Source organism: Diuraphis noxia, unplaced genomic scaffold (assembly GCF_037042655.1).
Source record: "Diuraphis noxia isolate RWA-SAM2 unplaced genomic scaffold, SU_Dnox_SAM2 contig0001, whole genome shotgun sequence".
In the NCBI taxonomy this organism is placed as follows: Eukaryota; Metazoa; Arthropoda; class Insecta; order Hemiptera; family Aphididae; genus Diuraphis; species Diuraphis noxia.
This window is the reverse complement of record NW_028301711.1, coordinates 65,089,590-65,108,891: the sequence shown is the minus strand read 5'-3', so window position 1 is coordinate 65,108,891 and position 19,302 is coordinate 65,089,590. Positions and strand designations below refer to the sequence as shown.

General features: G+C 25.9%; 1 protein-coding gene and 1 long non-coding RNA gene across 2 annotated transcripts; one reads left to right on the top strand and one right to left on the bottom strand.

Annotated features, from left to right (window-relative positions):
• Positions 1-156: 156 nt before the first annotated feature.
• Positions 157-5,339, bottom strand: CycY (cyclin Y). The gene is made up of 7 exons (XM_015518322.2): positions 5,232-5,339; positions 4,567-5,162; positions 3,969-4,000; positions 3,619-3,807; positions 3,391-3,524; positions 3,170-3,322; positions 157-1,626 (listed from the first exon to the last, which is right to left on the bottom strand). The coding sequence occupies exons 2-7, from the start codon at positions 4,811-4,813 to the stop codon at positions 1,335-1,337; spliced, it is 1,047 nt and encodes a 348-aa protein (XP_015373808.1). The 5' UTR covers positions 4,814-5,162; positions 5,232-5,339; the 3' UTR covers positions 157-1,334.
• Positions 5,340-5,511: 172 nt separating this feature from the next.
• LOC107168799 (uncharacterized) lies at positions 5,512-13,073 on the top strand. The gene is made up of 4 exons (XR_001506224.2): positions 5,512-5,886; positions 8,431-8,512; positions 8,576-8,791; positions 12,562-13,073. It is a non-coding gene; the product is annotated as an uncharacterized LOC107168799 (long non-coding RNA).
• Positions 13,074-19,302: the final 6,229 nt, after the last annotated feature.

Genomic DNA, 19,302 nt, shown 5'->3' with positions numbered 1-19,302 from the left:
TATTTAATTAAACATTGATATGCTATGTTTTTTATAATGACATAAAATATGGTGTTGTTTCAAATCTAGGATAATCTATTTTTTATTTTTTACAAACCAAATTTTACAAATGGTTGATTGATTAAAAAAAATTAAATACATGAAATACAAACACAATTTTTTTAATTTCTATTATTACTTTTATTAACACTGTAATATAAATGTAACACAACTTACATTTTAATTTCTACAGAAAAAATAAAATAAAATAATAAAGATTGAAATTATAGGTTATAGGTATGTTTCATAATTTTGTAACTAACAATAAATAATATGATAAAATATCAAGAGATAAAAAAAAAATATGAATATTAAAAAGGAATGTAAAATATTTTATTTAATGTATTTGTTATAATGTTAAAAAATTATTTAAAATTATAGTAATTGTGTCATTTATTGATAGTCATCAAATTATAATTGTTTTACACATAGTAATATTCTTAAAAAAATATCTCTCAAAAAAAATAATAATATGTTTTAATATAATATATAATTAATACCGTCATATAAAAGTGAGCATATATATCTATTAAAAAAATATGCAAATGCTGTCAGAAATCCAATTTTAATTGAAAAAATGTAAAAGTAGAAAAATACATTAAGTCATTTAAACACAACAAACATATGTTTTGACTACACATCAGTTACCTGATGCATTTATTATACAAACTGAAGTTGTAATAATATTTCTACAAATAGAATACGTTTGATAGATAAAATGAAATATATTATAGTTATAGTATTTAAATTAACTAAACAATATATAAATACATCATAAAATATGATGTTTAATAAAGCAGTTTCTCAATGTAGAATATTCCAGGGTTTATTAGTAGTTTTAAAAGCTAATGAAATTAATTGAAACGAAAGACATTCCAAAAGAATTGATAGAAATGCTTAATGAAAACTAAACATGATTACCTAAAACTTATATTATGGCATGTAATTAAACAATAAAATGCTATTATTCTGTTATTTAATTTTTTTTAACCTAATATGGTACGTTTTTGACTAAATTCATTATTGTTTGGTAATTTTGATTATTAAAAATAATTTAGTGTTGAAAATATACAAAACAATAAATCTCATAATAAGTCTAATCTATAGTTGTATACTAACAAATAAAATATATCCATAAAATTAAAAACTAAATCAATAAAAACACTAGATTTAAAGTATATGGAGAAAGTAAAAGTCTTATAACTATAGTAACTTAAAACATTAATTCTAAAAATAATCACAATATCGGTGACGTTACATTCTTTTTACAAATGCAAAAACATTTTAGTTTCTTTTTAAGATAATATAGCAACACTTTTACGAGCAACTGTATTACTGCTTACATTATCTAGACTAGACCACTTCTTTATACCATTTTTTAAAAATTCAGCCGTTATCTTATCTTCAAATACTCTAGACATTGCTTCTAGTTTTTTAGCTCGTTCTTTACTTAATGGTTCTGCGGGAAATGTCAATTCATTGTCTTCAGCCAACGAACGTAGATCAAAATAATATTTGGCATAAACACTAGATGGAACATTAATGTTGAATTGTAGCATCTCAAGGAATTGCCGTTCTAATTCATTCCTAAGTAAAATTAACATTTATTAAAAAATAATTTTTACATTTCAATATAAAATATTATTTCAATTGTTAAAAATTTTTTCAAGATGAAACTATCACTGTTATTTTTATTACTAATTTGTAGGAAGTATGGTTATTAATTATCTAAACAACGATATAGTTAAATAATGACTATTATATGTTTGGACCATGACACTTAATACTAATTTTAAATTAAAATTATTAATACTATAAATTAAATTTAAATATATCATATGGAAACAGTAAGTTATGCTTAATGAGATCACTGGTTTATAGAATCAACAATTTATTGGAATAAATTGTATGTTACTAATACAATTTATTGGAATAAATTGTATGTTACTAATATTAAATTGACCATTTATTAGAATCATTATGTACTTGATAATTGAATTTTTTAAATAAACATATTTAATTATGTTATATAACAAACTGATTATGTAAGGAAACAAAGAACTGGAATAGGTATAAGTATACAATTAAATTGTCTTTTCATACTTATCAGTGTATTAATATACATCCTATCATTTAATAGGTATGGCAATTATACTTACTGTTAAAAATTTTTATATAGTGTACTATCATGACAATCACAAACAAGTACCAAAATTTTTCTTACAAAGCAACAAGCAAACATAAAATAAATAAATAAATGAAAAAAGTGAACTATTTCGATAATTTGGAAAAATGTTAGCAAAGTTAATTTTAAAAACTCTCCGACTCATATTAAACAAAATTTTTAAATTTTTAATTAAATTGATGTTGATGGAAAAAACAGTTTCGTTAAATTATATAATATATGGGTTTTCATTTCAGGTTTTTATGGAAATTGAATTACAATTCACTTAGATCAAATTTAAAAAAAAATAAAAGAAAAAAAAATGATTTAGGGAATCAACTACTTTAGGATCAAAATGATATGTACCAATGTGATCATAATAAGCAGAACTCTATCTGTAATATGATTTATTACATCCCAGTATGTACATATTATGAATAAATTTTCTTACATTAACTTTTGTGTCGTAGCAAATAATTGTATATTACACAGAAACATACTGCTAAGCTTTGAATAACTGTTTGAATATAGTATAGTGTTATGTCTTTATAGGCTCCCCAATTGTTATGTTAAAATTAAGCTTGATCGTTTTATGTTTTATTAAAATATAATGTTGATAAGTGAAAATGTTCAGTTTAAAATAATATATACATTTTTTTTAAACGTATATTGGTGATAGATGATGAGCAATAATTTTTTTTTGGTTTAAATATTTAATGGGTTTATAAATAATATTATGTAACTACAAAGATTTGGAAAAATTTAATAGATTGATAACTTTTTTTTTGTTAATCTCTACAGCTTCAGTATTAATATTAAGTGCAGTGTTACCCAATAAAAAATGTAATGCATTAAGAAGTTGCATTTATGAAATATTAGTACATTATAACCGCAATAACCTAAATGTACTAGAAATAATAAGTTTTAAAACCTGAAGTTAAAAATATTAATTTAAATTGCACATACATATCTTCTACTGTAATATCTTTAAGAATTTGACAATAATCTACATTCCATACAGCTTGATCATCCCATACTTTTGAAGCCAACAAAATTGCTCCAAGAACAATTCTCTTCCAATTGGCAGGTGTTATATCAACTTCGGCATAAGTTAATAACCTATAATTTTTTTTTTTTTAATTAATGAATAAAATAAAATATTGAAACAATGAAAATAAAAACTTTACCTTTCTAAATAAACTAATGTTATAATAGCACATTCAGCAGTTAATTGTGCAGCGTTAAATAATGTTCGAACAAATTTATATATATGGCGATGTTCTGGACTATGAACATCATAATTATCAGGTACTCTATCTCTCTAATAATTCAAATAAAATATTTAAATTAACACAGTTAAAAGCTGCTCAAAAGTAACATAAAAGTTAATGTATGTTCATTAAATTCATACTTACAGTTAAAGGATGTAATTTTTCATCAAAAATTTCAATTTGTCTTTCAGAAGTTCTATTTTTTATATGATAGTAGATTGCAAGTGCTACGCATTTAACTGTATTTTTTAAATTAGGTTGAGATACTGTACTATCATCTAAATATATAGTTGAACATGAACTACTTTTTTTTAGAGATCTGAAGTCTACAATCTGTAAAACAATTAAAAAAGTACAAAATAAATAAAGTTATTGTAATAACAACACTATAGCCAATAATGAAATTTAATATTTAGAACAAATATTAGGTATTATTATGATTTGTATTTTGTAATCAATTAGATGTCAATACTAAATAATGTAAACAAACAAACCTGAGACTGACTTTGTTTTCTTGTTAAACCATCTGAAAAAAAAAATGTGTTTATATAAAAATAGGTACCAATATCATTATATATTGAATTGAAAACAAAATGTATTATTGAGTAAATTCATTAACATTTAAAATAATCAATTAAATGTTTATTATGATAAATATATACTGCAAATTTACATTGTTTAAGACAAAATAAATTGTCTACCATTAGGTAAAAAAGTTACTAGATGAACTAGAAATACTTATGAAAGGGTAAGATGATTAAAATTTCTTAAGGTAGTTTCAAACTTAAAACACAAAAAATAAATACTAATCTTATTATTAAGAAACTAAAATATGTATTTAAAAGTCACTTGTAAATTGTAGGCACCTATTTGAAGAAAAAAAAGGCAATATTACTAATAAGTAGTTATTTAATATTTTATTGGGTATACTTAATAACAATATAATATTAATATTATATTATAATATTGAATTGAATTACAAACTTATATTTTAAGACTTGAACTGTGTTTGGGTAGTCATTTCATTGTAATAACAACCAAGTAAAATAAATTGAAAATATACAGTAAGTAAGGCTTAGATATAAAACTTACTTTCAACTTTTGATCTTTCTAGAAATATTGTAGCAACTTTTGGATGGACAGATGGGTCAGTATTCCAGTCGTCTTGCTCGCGTTCACTAATATGCTGTAAGTTGCCAACACTTTCCTCGCCCTCTTGCGCGAATTCATTTATAGCGCCATTTGCATCCTTACGCCTAGACAGGGGACTGCTGTACGAGCAACAACTAGTCCAATTGCCCATGATTTGTAACAAGCAGATGCTTTCGTCAATAAACATGAAGATTACACAAATACGTTCAATGAAATAGTGCTAAACGTTATAACATTTTTAACTATTTTTTATATAATCATTACACATGTATAAAATGTATAGAAGATATAATATAATTATTATCGTGTAACGTTTATTATCTTGGCTGACAGTGCCACGGCAAGCGTTGGTAGTATGCACTTTGTTGGACACAAAACTTTTTTTATTAACCGTCGTCTGTTTGTCGGCTAAAGTTTGAGGCGGCGTCGGCGATGGTGAGGGAATAGGGAATGGAACTGCGGAGCTGGCGTGCAGACTAAAGAGTGCGAGATTTATATTTTTATCAGGCGACGTTGAATAATCAACAAACACTCTCCTGTCACCGATGACAACATATTGTCACTTGTTTAATAATAATAATAATCGTTGTTTACAATGAACTTACTCACACCTGGCCTTGACGGATTATTGTATTATGTTCCTAATGTTGCGATGACTGATGGGCGGATAGAATGGATAGATAAAAAGTAATATTATGTATTTATATAACACCCATAGCCACACAAACGAATTAATGTTATCACTGACGCGTGTTGACTGATAACGTCGACCGCGTGTTAGGGAGGGTATGGTATGCGGAATTCTGTGATTAGTATCACCTTATCTTCTCTACATTACATCTCTTTCTCTGAACCTCGGTTGTGGTCTGAAATCTAAAAGTCAACGATGATCTTTTGTTGGGCAAGTGAGACAACGATGCCCGGTGCCTCGATTATCGGTGACGAACTTACTGACGACCGATGGTTTGGACGCCTAGTCATAAGTTACTAAGTTAGGTTAACTGAGTAATGTTTTAAGTGTTTGTTAGTTGTTTCATTATTGTCTATTTCACTGTTAAGTTTAGTCGAGTACTCTCTCTTTCATTATGATTTATAAGTCGAGGAAAAAATGTAAATTAAAAACAAAATTATATTTTATATTTTAATTTATCGTTTACCCTATAATTGGACAATAGTAACAACTGTAACGTCTGTAACTATTCATCGACAATCGAAGTCGTAACTCGTGATCGTTGGCTGTGTCCGGTGTACTTCTTATGGGTAAGTAATCTCGTACGTTATATAATATGACGTTTAGTGATTTACATTTGGCGTAATTCACTCGCTTCTTGTCATTGAACAAATTACTTTTTTAGTGACTGAATATATGAAATTAGGAAAATGTAAATGTTAGACAGTATATTTAAAATTTGGTCTGTTTTTGTATGCGGCCTTTCAACGACAAATTTTTTTTTATTGTAAACAATTTCCAAAATATAAATAGTTAAATTATGGGGTTATTTTAGATTTTTGAATAAACAACAATTTTATAAGTGTACAATAGGGCATGTGTGTGAGTGATTGTGAAGCCCGTTTCACATGGACATATATTATACGCGCCACTTCGGCGATGACGCGTTTCCCTTGCCAGTATGACGCGTATGAACTTAATCAATGTAAATTAAAAACGCGCGCGTATGATACGTCGCGTCCATGTTGAACGGGCCTGCTATGGACTAGCGTCCCGCATTGTCTAGTTCACGGTCAACTAGGTACCAGCCGAACCAAGATAGGGTAGGATGCGACCAACTTTGTAATTATAAGAGAGAAAGCATCTCGTGGAAATCATTAACGTTAGGGCAACATGTAATCATGTGGTTAGACGACTATGAAAGATCGTTGATAGGTGTGCACAGGATGTGGGATTATGCATCATTACAAAAGTTACAAGAAACAATGTCATAATGTATTATTATAATGTATATTTTTTCATAATAATAATAATGTTAATAATAATATAAATTATCGAAGTCTGTAGCCGCATGGGATACGCATTTAGCTCGTACGTGGGCGAGTGGCATTTCCGTCAATCTAGATAACTTTACCACATCCGTGAGAACAGCGACAAGAGCAAGTAGACTATGGGGAGTAGAGGGTAGCACTATATAAGGGACCCCGAAACGGCCTGTATTCAGACGCGACTTGACCAGACTAGCCAGAGCACCTTCACGCCAGTCTGTTGTTTAATTTAATTCATTGGACTTAGAAAATTTCTTATAAACAATATTCTGAACTTAGAAAATATTCGAATCAAACCGAATTTATTCTATCATTCAGAATACTTAACTTACATTCAGCTTTCATGTTATAAATAAATATATGTTTTATCACAATAAATAAACAATTAATCTAATTAAGAAGAATTCTACGTTGTGTAATTAACTCAAGAGTCACCTTCCAACCATCATCCTTGACTACTGATACCTGTAGGCGACGTGATCACTACAGGCCTGAGGCCAGGTGGAATGAAAGTCCTTGGTTTAAAAGCTAAATACAAAATATTTTTTTATCTTTAAATCTTCTTACCATCAAGTTTTCGATAGGTCTGTTCACTCTAATTCTTAAGCTGATGGAATAAAACATGAACTGCTGACCGTACATTTGCTATATTACGCATATATACCTAAGACTAAGACAACAAATACGGGTGTGGTGTCCTCTTAATAATTCTCAATTCGAGCACTGTAACCACTTTTTATCTAAAATGTCATCCTTTGAATTGAATAAGAAACAAAATGTCACTTAAGTGATTTTTAATTTGAATCATTTTTTATCCCATTTGGTATTCCTCAAAGGTCACACTTGGCTCCAATATTAATTTTACTATTTATTAATGATTTAAAATTTACACCCAAGAAAGCTTTTCTATTCTACAGTACAACCACAAAATATAGTCTGTATATTTAATCACTAGTGACTATAGTGTTAAAATTAAATAAATTGGTTTTATTTAGAATAATTGTCCTGTTTGACTCCAGTTACCTATTACTCCTATATTGCATTTTAATTACAAATTAAATTGTATTTTATAAATAAATATCTAAACTTTTTACTTTTTACTGGTTATTATCCTCCTTGAAAATAATTTAAATATGCAATTTTTTGTTATTATTTTGCTGTTTTTAAATGTAACATTTTTTGAGTACTAACCCGATGCCTGACTATTCAACACTTAACATCGCTAATCTTATCAATTTATCATATTATTGTGGTATCAAAAAATATTGTACCAAAGCTGGTTAATTTCATTAATATTAATTAGTACTTTTCTGTTGCCCCTACTAACGCGACTTTCAATTCTGTTATCTCGACTATCTAGCTGATTCCGCGACTATTCAATTCTGTTATTTTGACTACTTTAGTACTATCCAGATAGTACCGTATTTTAATACATAATAAACGTTATAAATGTAACAATGTATATTAGGATAACGGTTACTATCAGCAATCACATAAATTATCACAGGAGAGTTATGGTATAAAACCACGATTTAAAATAGTACTAACTTAAATCGTGTATAAAACATAAAATCATCAAAATTATCACAAAACGTCAAATTAAAAATTCTAAAATTCTAAAATTAACACAGCATTGGAAAGTTATTATAATGTAAAACAACAGTCATCAAAATTATCAATAAAACGTCATGCGGTAGGAGCATCGAACGGTAGTAGGGATAACAGAAAAGTACCTTAATTTTATATGCCAAACTAACTTCTTCAAAGTTCATTATTGATGTTTATTTTCATATTTTTTTTTTTTAGATATGGATACTTATAAACTAACTGAAAAGATCTATACCGTCACACCAGTGATAACTAATAATCAGCGATTAATTTTAATATTGTATGGAATAACTATTATATTTGAACATCATACATACTAAATATATTCTAAAATGATATATAGGTATTTCATTTACAATTATGATTAATCGGAATGACAAAGTACAACTACAATAATTCATTGAAAAAATTTTGCTCATCCAGTGAATCAACATTTGGAGAATTGGTGTTTGATTGGATGTAAATGTATATATCAAACAAGAAAATGATGTCATACAAAAACATATTGATGAATAAACTTAATTGAGACTAGATTTTGATTGTAAAACAATCTTCAATGGTGAGTATTTTATTAGTAATCTTATTAGAGTACCTGATTGTCTTGTGATACTAGTTGCTATTTTATTTGTTGTCTTCGTAATTTTGTATAGACCGTCTTTAACCTGTTAACTGTAATGTGATTTTTTGTTCATTGCCACCACGGTAGATTATAGAGGTATATGCACGGCCATATATTCATAATGCAAACAATTGTCCCAGTGGATGTGTTTTATTCGCAGGTTTGCCGGTAGATCACGCTGCAGTCTTTTGGCCCTAATTTTCATGCTTGAAATACAGATTTCATACAATAAAAGAACAAAACCTCATCAAAAACAAAATTGTACATGTATTATAAATTTGACGTTATACTAGATTAAATATACACATTAACAAATTAAGGTAAAATTATAAAATCAATAAATAATAATGGACAGTGCTAGAATATCAGCTTGTTCTTTATAAATAATATTTACATACATAATAAGTCAATAAAAATTTTAAAAAAAATGATATAAAAGTAATTAATTTTTGTTAGAACTACCCACTAAATTGTTCTTGCATGCACAATTATAAAGCAATTTTTTGGATTACTATGTTGAAAGTTATCGTTTAATATTAATAAATTTTCATTAAATAAATATTTTTAAATGCAGAATAGACAATTAAATGCAGAATGAATTTAAAATTGTAAAATTATACATAATATAATATCTAAATATATTTTCATGTTATGAGCAAAAAATAAATTATTGTACCTACCTGATAATATACTGTATGATTTAGCACTAATTATTTTTTTGTTCATGATCAATTTTTAAGATTGTGGACTCTTTTTTTAGGACTTTTCCTATTTTTTAAAATTTTTGGTATGCACGATATAGGGCATCCTGGAAATATAGAAGGAATTGCTCCATTCAATAATTTTGGCTTTTTTAATTGCGCCTGTCAAAAAATATATTTAAAAAGATATATTTTTACTTTGTGATCAAAGAAAATATTTTATAATAAATACCTATTTACAATAAATTAATGAAAAAATATTTATGGATAATTGTATTAACTGGAATAGCTATAACTAGCTTCGTTACAGTGTCTTTTATTATTTAATAATATTTATGTAAATATATTGGTACTTAATTTAACATGATTTTTTTAGTTAATGCATAGATTGTTAAATTAAATAAAACAAATATTAAGAACATATATTATATTATTAATTTATTATTATTATTAAATACTTTTATTTGTGAGTCTCCCTCTCCAGAACTCCAAAACCATATAATTTCTTCTTCTTTGAAGTGCTTTGAACAAACAAATGAATTTGTGCTTAGTTCAATATCCCTTTTTGGTATAGCTTTTTTACATTTATCAAAATCTGGTTTTTTTGTACCTAGGAGCTTTAAACATTGAAACCTAATATGATAAATTATATTATAAAACTCTAAACCATATGTAACCAGTGCTTGAATTGGGGAGGTTGAAGTCTTCTCTTTTAATAATATTTAAACATAGGTACCCCTTTAATTATATTCTAGTCAATAAGGTAGGTAGGTAGGTATATAATTAGGTATCTGCAGTTACATACAATTCTTATAATTTTTGCACCACTGTAATTTTTTTTTTTAAATTTAACCATTGGATGTATCCAATAATTATCATTTCAAAATGTATATTATGATTATATTTTAATGGTTTATTTTCCTTATCCTTGCAAGTTGCATAACCAGATTTGCAATATACTATAAAACACTTAACTATTTTACACAAAAACAATTGAAAACATTCAAATAAATAAACAATTTATTATTATACTTTGATTTTGTTATGTTGAAAAATGTATTACAATATAAAATATAATTTATATTTCATTGTAGACAAAATATAATACGTACCTACCTATAATATTAATATAAATAAACATTTTAGTTAGGGCCAAAAGACTGATACGCAATCTAGCAGTGAGAACCTTCTTAAAACATATTTCTCGGGACACAATTTTGATAGTCGTGCGTATACCTCTATAATCTACCGTGATTGCCACAAAAGCTATGAATACTACTACAAAATGCACACACCTAAATATGACATTTGATTTTTAGTACAAAATATTGTACTCGTACTGTGTTCGACTTTTATGCCATGTATACAGATCAATCACAGAAATGTGTACATGTTCAAGAAATTGATTTTATGGCCTCCTAGAACTATTTTATTTGGTTACATTAAAAATATCACAATTTTTTAAACACTTTAAATATACTTATATAATTTTAATTAAAATTAAAATTTCACTGTACCTATTTTCCAACATATTTTCACCCTTGTTAAACTAAAACTATATAAAAAGCTGCTTGTTTGTTTTAAACTTCAAAAGTACACTAAATTAAGTTATGATGAGAAAAAGAAAAATATATACAAGTATTTACTTAAATTTTCTTGTTTTGTAAGCGTTAAAAAAACATACCCTACAAGAATGTTGATCACACTCATTACGTCTTGTGTTTATTCATTTTTTTTTTTTTTTTGCAGTTTGTATTCCTAAAAATGTTTATAAATTTCTATAATTCAAAATATTTAATTTTTAGATAAGCTTCAATTTTTGCCAGTTAACTGTAACATGATTTGCACCTTGATGTTTTCAAAGATTTTATAGACTAACCAGACATATATAAAATTTTAAAGAAATAAAACTATTGTACAGTTTACTGTAACTCCAATAGTGGATAATACTAGGCATTTTAACTAGCCCTAAACCTTATAATAATACCATAAAGTTAATTCATTTCTTTTTAATCAAAATCCTCCTTATTTTTTACTCTAACGTTTTAACTTAAACCTAATTCACTGAATTTATCATTTGTATATATGTTAGTTTCAACCACCATTAACTTAATAATTTCTTCATAAAAAAATAAGGAAAAACATAAATGAACTAGCTAAAGACAATGTCCCATAAGGTCAAGGTTAATCTAACTGGTAAATCATTAAGATTGAATGTTATATTATATGCTCGATTATATGTGTTGATATTACGTGGCTCATTAAAATTGTCTGTCTAATTATTACCTGCCATACCATCGTAAGAAGTATTAATATGACCATAAATATTTTGATCAAGATATTCATCTTCATCATCAACCCCATATGAGTTCAGATATATTACTATCGAATTCGTAAGTTGATGAATTTTTTGATCAACATCACTATTATATAATAAAAACAATTTTTCACTACGATTCAAGTTAGTATTATCAATTCTAACTGATGTATCAGTAGGTTAGAGTACTTGAGATATAATAAAAGGAAAAATGATGAAAATAAACGTATAATATGTATGTACTATAATTTTAATTTTATTGTGCTTAGTCTCGTGAAGTTTATAATTGGGATACAATCGGATAATTTAATCTATTAATAAGTAGTTGATAGCAATATTATTTACTTAGACATATTGTTATTGCCGTAGGGTGCCACATGTACAAAAATTATGCATGGTGACAGTTTAAATTCATCTTGATGAAAACAAAGTGCCCTCTTCCCTAATATAATTATTATAAAATTAAAACACTCATAATTCCAATAGACCACATAATTGCGTATTGGTCTACACTCTTAACCTTCTAACAATTTTCAGTAACAAATTTATATTTGTCATATTCATAATATAAATTCTGTAAATTACCTTTAGTACATATATTACTTTCTGTAAATACTAAAGTTCCAAGCTAAACAAGCTAAGTTATAGATTAAATATTTATGCTAACCAATATATAAAAATTATCGTTTCAGCTACCATATTATTTCTAAACATGCTACTGAAAATGAAGATAAAATAAAAATCGAAATGGAAATAATTAATATCATTATAACAAATGAAATGCAGCTATGAAAATGTTGTTTAAGCTTCAGTCACAGATTTAAAACAAGCATTGCAATATTCACGTTCATGAATCAACAACAAACTAAGACATAAACAAGATGAGGTTATTGAAAAAACAACAAAGGTCACATTTCTGTCAGTATAATTTTTTTAATGATTTGAAATGACTAACTGTAAAAGTCATACATAAACCTGTAATAAATTATATTAATTTAGAGAAACAACTTAAATTTAACCCCACAGACTTATTCATTACAAATAAAGCATTTATATAATTTTTTCCTCTAATTAATAGAAGAATCAAAATTTGAATTATAATTATTGCAATAGAAAACACATAAAAGTGAATAATTTGTTATAATAGTTATAAATATATTTCTCAAATATTAATTAGTGAAAAATACAGGTGTAATATTTTCAAGTGTTTTCTTATGTTCTATCTTCAGTTCATACAGTGGTAATTATAATAAACAAAATATTAGACAGTATGATTTTTTCTCCCTTGTAACACTTTTATTCTAACTGTAAGTTTTGCTAGGTTATCGAATCTACTACTAGATATATTAAAGGAGTTAGTAATAAATCTTTATCAAATGCAACAATTGAAACCAACCTAAGTAAAATTCATTTTCAATTATCGAAATGATATTAGGGTAGGACAATTTATTATATATGATACATTTATATGGCTTTACTCACATATTAATCATTGATTTTAATGCATGTTTCGCTAGGTTATCAAAACTTTCATTAGAATTTATACGGGAGTATGGCCATATTAATGATTTGTATATAGTAAATCTTCTCTGAAATTAATACTCCAAACCTACAATAAAGTAGTATCAATAGAGCTTAATTTCATCAATCAAAACCCAACAACATTATAAACATATAAATTTAGATAATGTTTTCCTATAATTGTCAAATTAAATTCTGTTTGTAGAATTTATGGTCCATTATTCAATTATTTCACAAACTGAACTAATTTTTCAATTATCAAAATGATATTAGGGTAGGACAATTTATTATGTATGATACATTTATATGGCTTTACTCACGTATTAATCATTGATTTTAATACAAGTTTTGCTAGGTTATCAAACCTTTTATTAGAATTTATACGTGAGTATAGCCATATAAATGATTTGTATGTAGTAAATCTTCTCTGAAATTAAGTCTCCAAACCTACAACAAAGTAGTATCAATAGAGCTTAACTTCATCAATCAAAACCCAACAACATTATAAACATATAAATTTAGATAATGTTTTCCTATAATTTTCAATTATCAAAATGATATTAGGGTAGAACAATTTATTATGTATGATACATTTATATGGCTTTACTCATGTATTAAACATTGATTTTAATACAAGTTTTGCTAGGTTATCAAAAGTTTTATTAGAATTTATACGTGAGTATAGCCATATAAATGATTTGTATGTAGTAAATCTTCTCTGAAATTAAGTCTCCAAACCTACAACAAAGTAGTATCAATGGAGCTTAATTTCATCAATCAATACCCAACAACATTATAATCATATAAATTTAGATGATGTTTTCCTATAATTGTCAAATTAAATTCTGTTTGTAGAATTCATGGTCCATTATCCAATTAATTCACAAACTGAACTAATTTTTCAATTATCAAAATGATATTAGGGTAGAACAATTTATTATGTATGATACATTTATATGGCTTTACTCACGTTTTAAACATTGATTTTAATACAATTTTTGCTAGGTTATCAAAAGTTTTATTAGAATTTATACGTGAGTATAGCCATATAAATGATTTGTATGTAGTAAATCTTCTCTGAAATTAAGTCTCCAAACCTACAACAAAGTAGTATCAATAGAGCTTAATTTCATCAATCAAAACCCAACAACATTATAAACATATAAATTTAGATGATGTCTTCCTATAATTGTCAAATTAAATTCTGTTTGTAGAATTCATGGTCCATTATCCAATTAATTCACAAACTGAACTAATTTTTCAATTATAAAAATGATATTAGGGTAGAACAATTTATTATGTATGATACATTTATATGGCTTTACTCACGTATTAAACATTGATTTTAATACAAGTTTTGCTAGGTTATCAAAAGTGTTATTAGAATTTATACGTGAGTATAGCCATATAAATGATTTGTATGTAGTAAATCTTCTCTGAAATTAAGTCTCCAAACCTACAACAAAGTAGTATCAATAGAGCTTATTTCATCAATCAAAACCCAACAACATTATAAACATATAAATTTAGATGATGTCTTCCTATAATTGTCAAATTAAATTCTGTTTGTAGAATTCATGGTCCATTATCCAATTAATTCACAAACTGAATTAATTTTTCAATTATAAAAATGATATTAGGGTAGAACAATTTATTATGTATGATACATTTATATGGCTTTACTCACGTATTAAACATTGATTTTAATACAAGTTTTGCTAGGTTATCAAAAGTTTTATTAGAATTTATACGTGAGTATAGCCATATAAATGATTTGTATGTAGTAAATCTTCTCTGAAATTAAGTCTCCAAACCTACAACAAAGTAGTATCAATAGAGCTTAATTTTATCAATCAAAACCCAACAACATTATAAACATATAAATTTAGATAATGTTTTCCTATAATTGTCAAATTAAATTCTGTTTGTAGAATTCATGGTCCATTATTCAATTAATTCACAAACTGAACTAATTTTTCAATTATCAAAATGTTATTTGGGTAGAACAATTTATTATGTATGATACATTTATATGGCTTTTCTCCCGTATTGATCATTGATTTTAATGCATGTTTCGCTAGGTTATCAAAACTTTGATTAGAATTTATACGGGAGTATGGCCATATTAATGATTTGTATATAGTAAATCTTCTCTGAAATTAATACTCCAAACCTACAATAAAGTAGTATCAATAGAGCTTAATTTCATCAATCAAAACCCAACAACATTATAAACATATAAATTTAGATGATGTTTTCCTATAATTGTCAAATTAAATTCTGTTTGTAGAATTCATGGTCCATTATCCAATTAATTCACAAACTGAACTAATTTTTCAATTATCAAAATGATATTAGGGTAGAACAATTTATTATGTATGATACATTTATATGGCTTTACTCACGTATTAAACAATTGATTTTAATACAAGTTTTGCTAGGTTATCAAAAGTTTTATTAGAATTTATACGTGAGTATAGCCATATAAATGATTTGTATGTAGTAAATCTTCTCTGAAATTAAGTCTCCAAACCTACAACAAAGTAGTATCAATAGAGCTTATTTCATCAATCAAAACCCAACAACATTATAAACATATAAATTTAGATGATGTCTTCCTATAATTGTCAAATTAAATTCTGTTTGTAGAATTCATGGTCCATTATCCAATTAATTCACAAACTGAATTAATTTTTCAATTATAAAAATGATATTAGGGTAGAACAATTTATTATGTATGATACATTTATATGGCTTTACTCACGTATTAAACATTGATTTTAATACAAGTTTTGCTAGGTTATCAAAAGTTTTATTAGAATTTATACGTGAGTATAGCCATATAAATGATTTGTATGTAGTAAATCTTCTCTGAAATTAAGTCTCCAAACCTACAACAAAGTAGTATCAATAGAGCTTAATTTTATCAATCAAAACCCAACAACATTATAAACATATAAATTTAGATAATGTTTTCCTATAATTGTCAAATTAAATTCTGTTTGTAGAATTCATGGTCCATTATCCAATTAATTCACAAACTGAACTAATTTTTCAATTATCAAAATGATATTAGGGTAGAACAATTTATTATGTATGATACATTTATATGGCTTTACTCACGTATTAAACATTGATTTTAATACAAGTTTTGCTAGGTTATCAAAAGTTTTATTAGAATTTATACGTGAGTATAGCCATATAAATGATTTGTATGTAGTAAATCTTCTCTGAAATTAAGTCTCCAAACCTACAACAAAGTAGTATCAATAGAGCTTATTTCATCAATCAAAACCCAACAACATTATAAACATATAAATTTAGATGATGTCTTCCTATAATTGTCAAATTAAATTCTGTTTGTAGAATTCATGGTCCATTATCCAATTAATTCACAAACTGAACTAATTTTTCAATTATCAAAATGATATTTGGGTAGAACAATTTATTATGTATGATACATTTATATGGCTTTTCTCCCGTATTGATCATTGATTTTAATGCATGTTTCGCTAGGTTATCAAAACTTTCATTAGAATTTATACGGGAGTATGGCCATATTAATGATTTGTATATAGTAAATCTTCTCTGAAATTAATACTCCAAACCTACAATAAAGTAGTATCAATAGAGCTTAATTTCATCAATCAAAACCCAACAACATTATAAACATATAAATTTAGATAATGTTTTCCTATAATTGTCAAATTAAATTCTGTTTGTAGAATTTATGGTCCATTATTCAATTAATTCACAAACTGAACTAACTTTTCAATTATCAAAATGATATTAGGGTAGAACAATTTATTATGTATGATACATTTATATGGCTTTACTCACGTATTAAACATTGATTTTAATACAATTTTTGCTAGGTTATCAAAAGTTTTATTAGAATTTATACGTGAGTATAGCCATATAAATGATTTGTATGTAGTAAATCTTCTCTGAAATTAAGTCTCCAAACCTACAACAAAGTAGTATCAATAGAGCTTAATTTCATCAATCAAAACCCAACAACATTATAAACATATAAATTTAGATGATGTCTTCCTATAATTGTCAAATTAAATTCTGTTTGTAGAATTCATGGTCCATTATCCAATTAATTCACAAACTGAACTAATTTTTCAATTATAAAAATGATATTAGGGTAGAACAATTTATTATGTATGATACATTTATATGGCTTTACTCACGTATTAAACATTGATTTTAATACAAGTTTTGCTAGGTTATCAAAAGTGTTATTAGAATTTATACGTGAGTATAGCCATATAAATGATTTGTATGTAGTAAATCTTCTCTGAAATTAAGTCTCCAAACCTACAACAAAGTAGTATCAATAGAGCTTATTTCATCAATCAAAACCCAACAACATTATAAACATATAAATTTAGATGATGTCTTCCTATAATTGTCAAATTAAATTCTGTTTGTAGAATTCATGGTCCATTATCCAATTAATTCACAAACTGAATTAATTTTTCAATTATAAAAATGATATTAGGGTAGAACAATTTATTATGTATGATACATTTATATGGCTTTACTCACGTATTAAACATTGATTTTAATACAAGTTTTGCTAGGTTATCAAAAGTTTTATTAGAATTTATACGTGAGTATAGCCATATAAATGATTTGTATGTAGTAAATCTTCTCTGAAATTAAGTCTCCAAACCTACAACAAAGTAGTATCAATAGAGCTTAATTTTATCAATCAAAACCCAACAACATTATAAACATATAAATTTAGATAATGTTTTCCTATAATTGTCAAATTAAATTCTGTTTGTAGAATTCATGGTCCATTATTCAATTAATTCACAAACTGAACTAATTTTTCAATTATCAAAATGTTATTTGGGTAGAACAATTTATTATGTATGATACATTTATATGGCTTTTCTCCCGTATTGATCATTGATTTTAATGCATGTTTCGCTAGGTTATCAAAACTTTCATTAGAATTTATACGGGAGTATGGCCATATTAATGATTTGTATATAGTAAATCTTCTCTGAAATTAATACTCCAAACCTACAATAAAGTAGTATCAATAGAGCTTAATTTCATCAATCAAAACCCAACAACATTATAAACATATAAATTTAGATGATGTTTTCCTATAATTGTCAAATTAAATTCTGTTTGTAGAATTCATGGTCCATTATCCAATTAATTCACAAACTGAACTAATTTTTCAATTATCAAAATGATATTAGGGTAGAACAATTTATTATGTATGATACATTTATATGGCTTTACTCACGTATTAAACAATTGATTTTAATACAAGTTTTGCTAGGTTATCAAAAGTTTTATTAGAATTTATACGTGAGTATAGCCATATAAATGATTTGTATGTAGTAAATCTTCTCTGAAATTAAGTCTCCAAACCTACAACAAAGTAGTATCAATAGAGCTTATTTCATCAATCAAAACCCAACAACATTATAAACATATAAATTTAGATGATGTCTTCCTATAATTGTCAAATTAAATTCTGTTTGTAGAATTCATGGTCCATTATCCAATTAATTCACAAACTGAATTAATTTTTCAATTATAAAAATGATATTAGGGTAGAACAATTTATTATGTATGATACATTTATATGGCTTTACTCACGTATTAAACATTGATTTTAATACAAGTTTTGCTAGGTTATCAAAAGTTTTATTAGAATTTATACGTGAGTATAGCCATATAAATGATTTGTATGTAGTAAATCTTCTCTGAAATTAAGTCTCCAAACCTACAACAAAGTAGTATCAATAGAGCTTAATTTTATCAATCAAAACCCAACAACATTATAAACATATAAATTTAGATAATGTTTTCCTATAATTGTCAAATTAAATTCTGTTTGTAGAATTCATGGTCCATTATCCAATTAATTCACAAAC